Raw genomic sequence first — 12,580 nt, 5'->3', positions numbered from 1 at the left:
GGGCCCGCGAGCCATGGCCGTGGAGCCTGTGTGTCCGGAGCCTGTGCTCCGCAACGGGAGAGGCCGCAGCAGTGAGAGGCCCGCGTACAGCAAAAAAAAAAAAAAAAACAAAACATATCTTAGAAATGTTGTTAGATAGGCATAAGCAGAAAAAAGAAGAAAAATAAAGCAGACAAGAGGAATCAGGTGTGCATGGGGCGGGAATGTTGCAATAGTAAGGAAGATCACAGAATGGAAATGATACAAAGCATGGTCTTGGACCAGAACCAAAGTATACTAGAAATCACAGAATGATATCTGGAAATTCCATACGTATTTGGAAATTAAATCATGGGTCAGACAGGAAGTCAAAACTAAAAATATTTTTGACTGAATGAAAGTGAAAACGTACCATATCAAAATATGTGGAGTGCAGCTAAAGCAGTGCTAAGAGGGAATTGTAGGGCATTAAACACTTATGTTTAAGAAGGTGATGGGGGGGAGTTCCCTGGCGGTCCAGTGGTTAGGACTCGGCACTTTCACTGCCGTGGCTCTGGTGGGGGAACTAAGATCCCACAAGCTGCAAAGCACTAGGTGTGGCCAAAACTAAATAAATAAATAAGAAGGTGATTGGGTATATTTGAAAGTTGCAAATAGAGTTTTTTTCTTTCTTTCTTTTTCAAGTAACAGTTTTAGGAACATCTTTCTTATCTGTGTTTCTAGACACTTCTCTACATGCATTACAGAACTGTCTGCACATCCATTCACTAAAGTAATACTGTTTACAACTGGATGATCAAGGAACACTCAAAAAACACGTTTTTAATGTCATGAAGAACCTAGGGGTAAGACAGGAATAAAGACACAGACCTACTAGAGAATGGACTTGAGGATATGGGGAGGGGTAAGGGTAAGCTGTGACAAAGCGAGAGAGAGGCATGGACATATATACACTACCAAACGGAAGGTAGATAACTAGTGGGAAGCAGCTGCATAGCACAGGGAGATCAGCTCGGTGCTTTGTGACCACCTAGAGGGGTGGGATAGGGAGGGTGGGAGGGAAATGCAAGAGGGACTAGATATGGGGATATATGTATATGTATACCTGATTCACCTTGTTATAAAGCAGGAACTAACACACCATTGTAATTATAAAAAAAAATAAAAAATAAAAGCATTTAAAAAAACACGTTTTTATACATGAGCTGTTAAATACACCTCTACATGCAATAAAAAAACGGTCAGCACGTTATTTACTGATGTAAGACTCATCTAATCTTGCTGAGCAATTAACACTCTTAGAACAACCTTGTGTGTCTATAAACACTTCCTTATATGCATTACAGAACATATACCTGATCCATGCCCTGAAATAACACTGCTTTCACAGAGTAAGTAGCTCTTGAACGTTCTCATTATAAGAAAAAAAAGAAAAAGGGTAACTGTGCTGTAATGGATGGATGTTAATAAGACTTAATGTGGTGACAATTTCACAATGTATACAAATATTCCATCATTATGTTGTACACCTGAAACTAATATAATGTTATATGTGAATTATATATCAATTTTAAAAGAAGGAGCAGGGAGGAAGGTGGGGAGGAGAAGGAGGTGATCAGGAAAGACCTGACAGTTGAAATCAACTGAAGAAGGCGGGGGGAAGGCCCTGTATATATCTGGAAGAAAAGCATTCTAGTCTGTGCAAAGGCCCTGAGGACAGCAAGCTCCTGGTGTCTTCGAGAAACAGGGAGTCTGAGATCCAAAGTCCCCTTCTCAGTGAAACTTTCTAAAACTGAAGTTCCAAGCCCACCCTTCTCCATACACTCCATTCATTGCGTTTGTTCTTAACAGTTATCACCATCTTGTCACACACATTGTGTCCAATAGGATGCTTGTTGAATGAATGAGTGACGGTCCTGCCCACCAAGCCCTGACTAAGGCCAGGCCACTCCAGGCTCACTGGTCCTCCACCACCAGCCAGCAGCCCGACACGAAGGCAGCAGAATCCCGGGGCAGCTCCTGGATTACAGGCGTGCCTCTGGTCACTATCACAGACCGAGGCCAGGTCTTCCCCAGGGACTGTCTAGGCCAAGCTAATTTATTTTTCCTCCTCTCCGGAACTGAATTACCCAGAGCTTCCGATCTCCCATGCAGAGGACCGAGGCGAGGCGCAAACTCCGCCCAGAATGTTCTTCTCCATCCCCGGCCCCACCTGGGGCCTCCGAGGCTGTTCCGCCCACAAAATGCTAATGCAGCCCCTGCCCGGGGCAGAGCAGAAGCCGCGGCGCGGACGGCGGTGGCAAGGGAAAGAGGAAGGAGGGGCGGGGAAGCTGTGGGCAGCGATGCAGGGCACCTGGGGACGCGGGCGGGGAACACAGTGAGGTCTCCTCGTCAGATGGCTGGTAGAGAACAAAAAACAGGAAGACTGTGGGGCACGGGTGACTGAGACCCGGCCCCTCCCTCACCCCTTAATACTACCCTCACTCTAATATTATCCCCCCCAGATCTCCAATTCTGAGTATGGACAGACCAAGCTGAAGTCTCTGAGTCCAGGGACCTCAGGACAGATGTGGGTCCACATCCCCACCCACCCAGAGTCATCCCTGGCTTGGACCTCTTCATCCTCTAGTGAAACGACTGGTCGTGGGAGTCCCCTCTGGTGGGCCTTCTAGTTAGAGAGTGCCTACCAGACGAAAGTGATAACAGCGCATACTGGATACCTCCTAGGTGCCAGGCAGGAAGCGCTTTTCAGGCAACCATCAACTGGTTGATCAACTGATTCTTCCAAACCACCCTGTTCATTTATTCATTTGTTGATTTTTTTTTTTTTTCGCGGTACGCGGGCCTCACTGTTGTGGCCTCTCCCGTTGCGGAGCACAGGATCCGGACGCGCAGGCTCAGCGACCATGGCTCACGGGCCCAGCCGCTCCGCGGCATGTGGGATCTTCCCGGACCCGGGCACGAACCCGTGTCCCCTGCATCGGCAGGCGGACTCTCAACCACTGAGCCACCAGGGAAGCCCTCATTTGTTGATTTTTTTTTTTTTTTTTTCTTTTTGTGGTATGCGGGCCTCTCACTGTTGTGGCCTCTCCCGTTGCGGAGCACAGGCTCCGGACGCGCAGGCCCAGCGGCCACGGCTCACGGGCCCAGCCGCTCCGCGGCATGTGGGATCCTCCCGGACCGGGGCACGAACCCGTATCCCCTGCATCGGCAGGCGGACTCTCAACCACTGCGCCACCAGGGAGGCCCTCATTTGTTGATTTTTGACAAGTATTTACTAAACCCCTGCTGTGTGCCAGTACCCTTCTAGGTGCAGAAACACAGCAGTGAACAAGACAGGTAAAATTCCCTGCTCTGCAGAGCTGACATTCAAGAGGAGAGACCAACAGTAAACAAGTTAAATATTAAGTCAAATATATAGATCTCAGGTTAGAGGGTGGTAAGTGCTAATAAGGAAAATACAACCATGAAGGGGGTGGGAGCTGTTTAGTAGGGACCCATTTTACAGGTGAGTAAACTGCATCTCTGAAAGGGAAGTCACTTCCCAAGGTCACACAGGGAGAGTGAGTTGGCACCGTGATTTGCCACTCTGGGTCTCCTCCCAGCTCTGGCCTCTAGGTGAGCAGCTGACACACAGAAAAAGAGAGGCAGAGGGGAGACACACAGAACAGAGTAGGGCTGCCTGGCATAGCTGTGCAGGTTGGGCACTGCACAACTCCAGGAGTGCCATTCACAAAGACAAGAATGTGAATGTTGTCCCCTGGAGTCAGGAAGTGCACAAGAATCTCAAATCTATGCCATGTTCTGGGGCAGAACTTCCTGGAAAGGAAGTCTCAATCACCATTGTTCTATCCTCTATGGCTTGCGTTACTGAACCGGGTTTGTTTGCCTGATGCCCAGCAAGCCAAACCTGAGACACCAATTTTGCAGCAGAGAAAGGGTTTACTCACAAGTCAGCCAAGCAAGATGGGAGAACATATCTCAAATCCACCTCCCTGAAGGTGAGGGGCTTGGGATATTTATGGAATAAAGCTGAGGCTTGGGGAGCATGGGGAAAGGTGATTAGAGATCTTTTCTTTTAAGTGAGGTAATCATCATTCTACTCAGGCCAATCTAAGCTACATGCTTCTCCACGGGATGCAAGTCCAGAAAATGGCAGGGTTAGCATGCTCTGAGGGTGGAGTTTTGAGTCCTCTGACGTCAAAAGGACACTGATTGGGCACCTGTGCAGACCCACTTGGAGGGTGGGTGGTCCCAACCAGTCTTAACTGGCTTGAGCTCAGACTGGACACAGCTGACTCCAAGTTCCTGAAAAACAACTCTGGTAAACATCTTATTGTTTAGGCTACGTGACACTTGGAGGACATGCAAGTTTTTATAAAAACAATTAAAGCAAGCTTGAACCATGAAGGCACGTTACAGTTCACTACTTATTAAGCAAGTTACAGTTTAATGGATCTAACTGATGACGTTCCGTTTCACTTGCCTTTTTGAGTTACCAATATATCACGGCCACTTCCCTGTGTCAGCACATGAAAATCTAGCTCAGTAGTTCTCCCAAGGTTGGTCCCCAGACCAGCAATATCTCTGTCACCTGGGCACTTGTTAGAAATGCAGATTCTGGGGCTCCAGACCTCCTGAGTCAAATGCTTTCAGGCTGGGTGTGGCTTTTGCTCCACATAAATGGGGAACCCCGGGAGGGTTTCAGCAGAGGAAGGACATGATCCAATTTCTGTTTTGACAGGTGCAACCCGAGGGTGAGAGATTAAGGAAGGTGGGGACCAGGAGAAGCCTACTGCAGTTGTACTGGAGATATGGCCATGACTTGGATGGGACTGGTGGCCATGGAGGGGGTAGGAATGGGTTGTGTTCTTTATTGGTTTCTACAGTGCAACCAAAGAAATATGCCACTGATTTGGATGCCTGGAGTGAGAGGACTAGAGTTGAGTATGACCAAAAGGTTTGGGGCCTGACACCTGGAAAAAATGGAGCAGACATTGCCCAAGACAGGAAGACAGAGGGAGGAACAGATTTAGGAGAGTGCAGAGAGAAATCAGGAGTGTCATTTGAAGGTGTGTTATAGACTGTTTGTGTCTCCCCACCACCAAAAAAAAAAAAAAAAAAAAAATTCATATGTTGAAATCTAATCCCCAATGTGATAGTATTAGGAGGTGAGGCCTTTGGGAAGTGATTAAGTCATGGGGGTGGAGCCTCACAAATGGGATTAGTGCCCTTAGAAGAAGAGACATGGGAGCAAGCTCACCCCCTTTCCACCATGTGAGGACACAATGAGAAGCTGGCCGTCTGCAACCCAGAAGAGGGCCCTTGCTCGAACCCAACCATGCTGGCACCCTGATCTTGGATTTCCCACCTCCAGAACTGTGAAAAATAAATTTCTATTGTTTATAAGCCTTTATTATAGCAGCTCAAACGGACTAAGCATGTGAAGATGCCCAGTCGGTGGCTGGATATATTCATGTGTCTGCATTTCAGGGGAGAAGACATATCTAGAGACAAATTTGGGGGTTATCCACCTATAAGGTGGTGTATTCGTTTCCTAAGGCTGCTCAACAAATGACCGCAAACTGGGTGGCTTAACGCAAGAGAAATTTATTCTCTCACAGTTCTGGAGGCCAGAAGTCTGAAATCATGTTGTCAGCAGAGCTGTGCTCCCTCCAAAGGCTCTAGGGGAGATTCTGCTCCTTGCCTCCCTCAGCCTCTGGTGGCTCCAGGTGTTCCTTGGCTTGTGGCCACATCACTCCAATTTCTGCCTCTGTCTTCACAGGACCTTCTCTCTTTCTCTGTCTCCTCTTCTGTTGATGTCAAACCTCCCTCCATCTTTCTCTTATAAGAACACTTGTCATTGCATTGGGGGCCTACTTGGCCTACGATCTCATCTCAATACCCTTCATTACATTTGCAAAGGCACGTTTTCCAAAGAAGGTCACGTTCACAGGTTCCCAGGATTAGGGTATGGACATACCTTTTTAAGGGGGCGGCACTATTTAACCCGCTACAGATTGTATTTAAAGCCCTTCGTAGGACGATTGTGAGTGGAGAGAGATACCCTCCACCCCCACTCTTTTCTTCTTGTTCACCTCTGTGTCCTCAAGGTCTGACACAGCCATTCATAATAGAGGGATGTAGTAGTAACAATAAGTAACACTTAACTAATGCTCTGTGCTAAGCACTGCTATAAGTACTTCATATAATTAACGCATTTAATGCTTAAAACATTAAAATTGAGATCTTGATTTTACCAAGAGCTAAACGCACTCACCCAGGCCACACAAATAGGGTTCTAATCCAGGACATCTGTTCTCTCAAATAGCAGGAAACCCCCTTGGCCCAAGTAGAGGAAGCTGGCTTGCTTTAGAGAATCTCACATATTACAAACACAAAATAACTTTACTGAAGAACACCGGATGCTGCTGTCAGCTGAGATCCTGTGATTGGAGCTGGCATAAAACAACCGTAACTCTAAACATGACATCTCTTGGTATCAATGCCACTCAGGCCTCCAGGGAGCACTTTCCCACCTCTCTGGCTGATGCCCTCCTGTGTCTGAGTGTGATTCTGGTTGTGCCACTGCCAGTGCTGGAAACAGATGCTGCTTTGGGGTGTGTAGAGGATTGGAGCACCAGACAAGTTTAGGTAGGAGAAAAGACAAATTATCTTGTGTATTCGTTTCCTAGGGCTGCCATAACAAGGTACCACAAACTAGGTGGCTTAAAACAAGAAAATTTTATAGTCTCACGGTTCTGGAGGCTGCAAGTCCAAAATAAGGTGTGAGCAGGGCCATGCTAACTCCCAAGGATCTGGGGGAGGATCCTTCCTGGCCTGGGATCCTTGGTGTTCATATGCTTGTAGATGCATCACTCCAGTCTCTGCCTCCAGCATCATGTGATGTTCTGTGTGCACGTCTGTGTCCAAATTTCCCTCTTATAAGGACATCAGTCATTGGATTAGGACCCACCCGAGTCCATCATGACCTCATCTTAACTTGATTACATCTGCAAAGACCCTACTTTCAAATAAGATCACATTCACAGGTTCCCAGGGGTTAGGATTTCAACTTATTTGGGGGGGGGGGGGGTGGACACAATTCAACCCACAACACCTTGTCAAATGAAATCTAATCATGCAGCATCCAAGTATCATTTCCCAGCACTGCCAAGCACCCAGTGAAAGGCTTCTCTTTTGTGTTCCAATGTGCAGGATTCCAGAGAGAGTAACAAATTAACACAGCATTTGTTACAGCTGCACATTGGGCCAAGAAGTATTTGGCAGTATTAAACAATGTATTATACTTTTAAATATACATGTGTAGAAGCTCTAATGTAACAGGTGTGAAATGTAAACCCATTCTTTACAGGGGCAACTACAGGGATACTAGAATCACAACTCGTTTTATTTTTACAAAGTATTAAATTGGATTTATTTAAAATCTCAGCTTATAAATAGTTTATAAATAACTTTTATTTGCTTATTTAAATTAAACTTAATTAAAATACTTAGTTTAAATAATTTTATTTAAACTTTTGATATTTGCTAATTATATCAGCTCTGTGCAGGGTTTTTTATGACAAATTCGAAAGTTTTAGAATAAAGACTTTTTTGAAACACGACAGAAGAATAATTTTCATTTGTGCTCTAGCTTCGGGAGATCAGAAGCGCCCAGGGAGGGAGGGAGGCAGACCCATGCTCGCATCGTCCACCCTCTCCTGCCCAGATGGATTTCCAGAAGCAGGGAGGTCCCCTCTGGCGATCACCGGAGTAGGAGCCGCGCACCTTACTATCTCAGCCCAACCGCCAGGTGGAGCCAGAGGTACCTGAAGTCCTCCGGAGTCGTTCATCTCTATGGTCACCGCTGCGCCCTGAGCAACCCGGAAGCCGTCGCTGGGCAAGGAGTGCTTCCGGGTAGGAGCTGGGTGACCCCGGCTGCCTGCGGCGACAGCAACCATGGGGGCGCACCTGGCCCGGCGGTACCTGGGCGATGCATCGGTGGAGCCCGACCCCCTGCAGATGCCCACCTTCCCGCCAGACTACGGTTTCCCCGGGCGCAAAGAACGCGGTGAGGCCCAGTGCGCAGGCGCGGCCGGCGGGAGTTTGGGGTGGGCGCCGGAACCCCTGAACCCCGGGGTCGGCTGGGCTCGAGCGTCATGCACTGTGTCTGGGTTCAGCCCTGACCTCGGCCCAGAGGAGTCCAGAGGGCGCGCGTGACCCTGCCTGAGTGTGGAGGCATTCCAGGCAGAGGACACTGTTTGATCAAAAAGCCCAGGGGCAAAAGAGAGTGGCGATACAGGACCTAATGAGGCGGTAGAAGTTGGACTTAGTCCTGGAGTGAGTGGGGAACTATGGGAGGGTTTATCGCGGAAGGGATGTGGTTATTGTACCTCTGTCCAGATGTCACTATTTTTAGGTATGCTAGAGAAAACACAAGGGGGGCTCACGCCGCACATACTGTCCTGCACGTTGCTTTTTTTATTCGTTAATATCACAAGCATATCGAGCGCCAGTCCTGGACCAAGTCCCAAGTTGAGCACCGAGGATGCAGCAGGCACTGACTAAGGGGGAACTCACAGCCCTGTAGGGAAGACAAAGGAACCTGGCGGATCTTGATGATGGCCCCTGGGAGTATCAAGGCGGGCTTTCAGGAGACTATGACTGGAAGCGAGGCCTGCGGGAGATGCGGAGGAGTTGGCCACACCGGGACCAAGGACAGGGGAGAGCTAGTGCTTCAAAGCAGAGGAGGGACACGATCAGATTTGCTTTATCAAAAGGTCACGCTGACTGCCAGGTGGGCGACGACTTGGAGACAGGGAGACCCCTAAGGGAATGGGGTGGTGCAGAGAGGTGTGGATTTAGGAGAATGTTGGGAGGTACAGTCCTATGGTGTCTCTGGTGTCCTTGTAGTTCCTTCAGCCCCACTGGAACCTGCAGTCCATCAGCACCCCCACCTCCTTATCATGTCAGTCCTTCCCACTTCACACCCTGCTTTCCCATTAATGTTTTGCAAATACCCAGAGCCGCCCACCCCATCCCCTCCTCTGTCTTGCTTAACCAGAACCCTGGTTAAAGCCAGCTCTCCTCCGTGGCTCCTGTCCCTGTGCAGCTGAACATCGGAGAAAAATACCCATCCTCCCTGACTGGTCTCCCAATTGCTCCCCCAGTTGACTCTTCATGCTGCTGTTTTCCTGTCACATTCCCTGGCCCTTCGCTCTCTCCTGCTCCTTCCTAGACCATGGTTTCACGCCTTCTGTCTCAGACTCCAGCACCTCCTTTCAGCTAGTCACTTTGTATCCTCTTAAGAAAACAGAAGCAGCCAAAAGAGCTCTCGTGGGTTCCCTTCATCCCTGCTTCCTACACACCCTGGACTCCACCTTCTCTCCTGTTAGCCCAGATGATCTGCCCCGGCTTTAACTAAGCCTCTGCTCCAGGTGAGCCCTTTGATGCCCTCCATCCCATCCTCTCACCTATCCAAGGACCGCCCCCAACCACTCTCCCTCTCTTGCAAGGTTGATTTTCCCATCAACATGCAAATACACTGTTATTTCTGCTGTTGTAAAATCCTCTCCTGGGGCTTCCCTGGTGGCGCAGTGGTTAAGAATCCGCCTGCCAATGCAGGGGACATGGGTTCGAGCCCTGGTTCGGGAAGATCCCACATGCCGCGGAGCAACTAAGCCCATGCGCCACAGCTACTGAGCCTGCGCTCTAGAGCCCGCGAGCCACAACTACTGAAGCCCGTGCGCCTAAAGCCCGTGTTCCGCAACGAGAAGCCCCCGCAATGAGAAGCCCGCACACAGCAACGAAGACCTGACACAGCCAATGAATTAATTAATTAAATAAATTTAAAAAAAATTTTTTTAAGAAGTTTTACTCTTTTTTGTGTGTGTGTGTTGGGTCTTCGTTTCTGTGCGAGGGCTTTCTCTAGTTGTGCCAAGCGGGGTCCACTCTTCATCGCGAGCCTCTCACTATCGCGGCCTCTCTTGTTGCGGAGCACAGGCTCCAGACGTGCAGGCTCAGTAGTTGTGGCTCGCGGGCCTAGTTGCTCCGCGGCATGTGGGATCTTCCCAGACCAGGGCTCGAACCCGTGTCCCCTGCATTAGCAGGCAGATGCAACCACTGCGCCACCAGGGAAGCCCTAAAAAACCTTTTTTTTAAATAAAAATTAAAAAATCCTCTCCTGGCCCCACCTCCCCCTCCAGCTACCTCCCCACCACTTCACCGACAGGGCTGTGGTCAAGCTTCCTCCCCACCCTCACTACGTCTGTATTGCAAAGCCCCGTTGTCAGATTCTCAGGTCTAACTGCACTACGGCAGCAGCAGGCACGGCCGGTCGCTGCCACTTCCTGGGAGCCCCTCTTCACGTGGTCCCAAGACCCCACAGCTCCCGCCCACCTCCCTGCCTTGTAAATGCCAGGGCGCTCCACTGTGTGGGTCTCTCCTGTCTCCACCCACTCCCACCACTCCCTGGGGGTCTCTGCTAGTCCTCTGGTTTCAAATGGCTGCTGTGCACCAGTGCTGGAGTTTTTATCTCCCGCTGGGCCTTGACCCTGAACCCCAGACTCATGGACCTCACTGCCTGCTTGGCATCTCCGCTCCACATTTAACGGGCATCTTGCACTCAGCAGGCCTGAAACAGAGCTCCTGACCTCCCCTACCAACCCTGTGCCTCCCCCTCCAGCACTGACCACCACATGCTCAGGCCGAAACCCCTGGGGCATCCCGCCTATCCTCCCACTTCAAGGCCTTTGCACCTGCTGTTCCGCTCTTGGGGATGCCTTACCCGGGTGTCTATGTGACCCACTCCCTCACCTTCATATGCCACCTTTTGAGGGAATCCTCCATCTAAAGTTCTGACCCACCTCCCCACACTGCCTCTCTCTCTCCCTCGTTTTATTTTCCTCCCTAATATTTAGCATTGTCAGGCATCCTACAACATCTAGCTCTACCTGTTTGTTGTGTGTCTCCCTCCAAGAGCAGGGAGGGATCCTTGCCTGGCATGTTCCCTTGTATATCCCCAGCACCTAGCACACAGTAGGTGCTCCATAAATCCTGGCTGCTGACTCATCATGCTGGAGCATCACGTGTGAAGCGCCACCTTGACATGGAAACCATCAGGGGCTGCAGGTGGACACAAGGCCTGGGGCTCAACCATCTACGGGGTGGAGACCGAAGCCATGAATTAGAATGAGCGGAGGGCTCTTAGCAAGAACCACCAGAAGCCAAGGCTTAATGTTTGGGCAGCTTCATATTTGGACAGCCATAGAGATGGGAGGAAACCTGGGGAGGGTGTGGCAGAGAGGGGGGCCACGGGAAGAGAATGTTCGAGAAAGGAGGAGCATCTAGGACCAGGAAAGATGGGGTAAGTTGGAGAGGGGGCGGGGGTTCCCTTGAGGATGCAGGAAGGCTAGGTCCTGTGTGCCCCACGCTGGGTGGGGACCGAGCTCAGGACCACCAGCACAGCGGGCGCGCGCTGGGGTGTGTGCCCACGATTTCTGACGGCCCCCAAATGGGCCCCAGTTGAAGTGAAGGTTGATTTCATCCCCCTGGGGTTTACCAGGTGGGTGGGGCAGCAGGACGAGGATTCTTAGTTCAGCTGTGAGGTGGGCAGACGCCAAGCCTCCACCGAGAGGACAGAGCTGGGATCCAGGTCCCCCAGGCGGACACACGGACACACACACACCTCTGCAGGGTGGGGCTGTCTGGGGAGTGACCCCAGGGGGACGGGAGGCAAGAATCTAGTGTGGATTTTGAGGTGCTCGGTGATGGCGGGAGAGGGACCCTGCCCATCTGGGCCTCAGTGCTGGGGGTTGCTTGGCCCTGGCTGAGCCCCACCCATCCCCCCCGGCAGAGATGGTGGCCACTCAGCAGGAGATGAACGACGCACAGCTGGTGCTCCAGCAGCGGGACTACTGCGCCCACTACCTCATCCGGCTCCTCAAGTGCAAGCGCGACAGCTTCCCCAACTTCCTGGCCTGCAAGCACGAGCAGCACGACTGGGACTACTGCGAGCACCTCGAGTGAGCCCCACGCCCGCCCCGAACCCGCACCTGGCCCGGCCCTGGGCGCGCGGCTCCAGAGGCAAAGGACAGCAAACTAGCACTGAGCTTCTAGCCAGGCCCCGCCTCAGTAGAAAGAGGAATCCCAAAGGGGCTGTGGGGTGGGGCGGGCTGCTTTGAGGTGCCTACAGGAGCGGCCACGCCCAGTTCAGGTGGGAGGCCCAGCTCCTGCTCTGGGCCCACGGGTGTCCACCCCAGGGGAGGGGGCAGACCCCCGAGTTACATCGCAGGCACGCAGGTCTTCCCTACTTGCGACCCCCTCCCAGTCCCATCAGCTCCCCAGGCTACCCCTCCCTCCTTGTACTCTGCCTGCAGCTACGTGAGGCGCATGAAGGAGTTTGAGCGGGAGCGGCGGCTGCTCCAGCGGAAGAAGAGGCGGGAGCAGAGGGAGGCGGACATGGCCAGAGGCCAGGGGTCCGGCGACGTGGGCCCCGGGGTGGCCCTGTAGTGGCCCCACCTACCCACCCTGTTGACCAGTCAAAAAAATAAAAGCCTCCAGGGCCCTCATCCCTGGCTCCGCCTCTTTCTTTGGTGTG

The 12,580-nt window shown here is 51.1% G+C and overlaps 1 protein-coding gene across 1 annotated transcript; it reads left to right on the top strand.

Moving 5' to 3' along the window:
• Positions 1–7,872: 7,872 nt before the first annotated feature.
• Positions 7,873–12,551, top strand: NDUFB7 (NADH:ubiquinone oxidoreductase subunit B7). Its single transcript, XM_081231473.1, has 3 exons — positions 7,873–8,053; positions 11,837–12,005; positions 12,360–12,551. The coding sequence occupies exons 1-3, from the start codon at positions 7,942–7,944 to the stop codon at positions 12,490–12,492; spliced, it is 414 nt and encodes a 137-aa protein (XP_081087599.1). The 5' UTR covers positions 7,873–7,941; the 3' UTR covers positions 12,493–12,551.
• The last annotated feature ends 29 nt before the right edge of the window (positions 12,552–12,580 follow it).

This window comes from Mesoplodon bidens (assembly GCF_964165515.1).
Source record: "Mesoplodon bidens genome assembly, chromosome: 4".
Lineage (NCBI taxonomy): Eukaryota > Metazoa > Chordata > Mammalia > Artiodactyla > Ziphiidae > Mesoplodon > Mesoplodon bidens.
Note: the sequence above shows the minus strand (reverse complement) of the source record. Positions and strands in the feature narration are given on the sequence as shown.

Coding starts and splice junctions, on each gene's coding strand:
- NDUFB7 (XM_081231473.1), top strand. CDS start 7,942: ATGGGGGCGCACCTGGCCCGGCGGTACCTGGGCGATGCATCGGTGGAG. Junction 8,054..11,836: donor CCCCGGGCGCAAAGAACGCG/GTGAGGCCCAGT, acceptor CCCCCCCGGCAG/AGATGGTGGCCACTCAGCAG. Junction 12,006..12,359: donor GACTACTGCGAGCACCTCGA/GTGAGCCCCACG, acceptor CTCTGCCTGCAG/CTACGTGAGGCGCATGAAGG.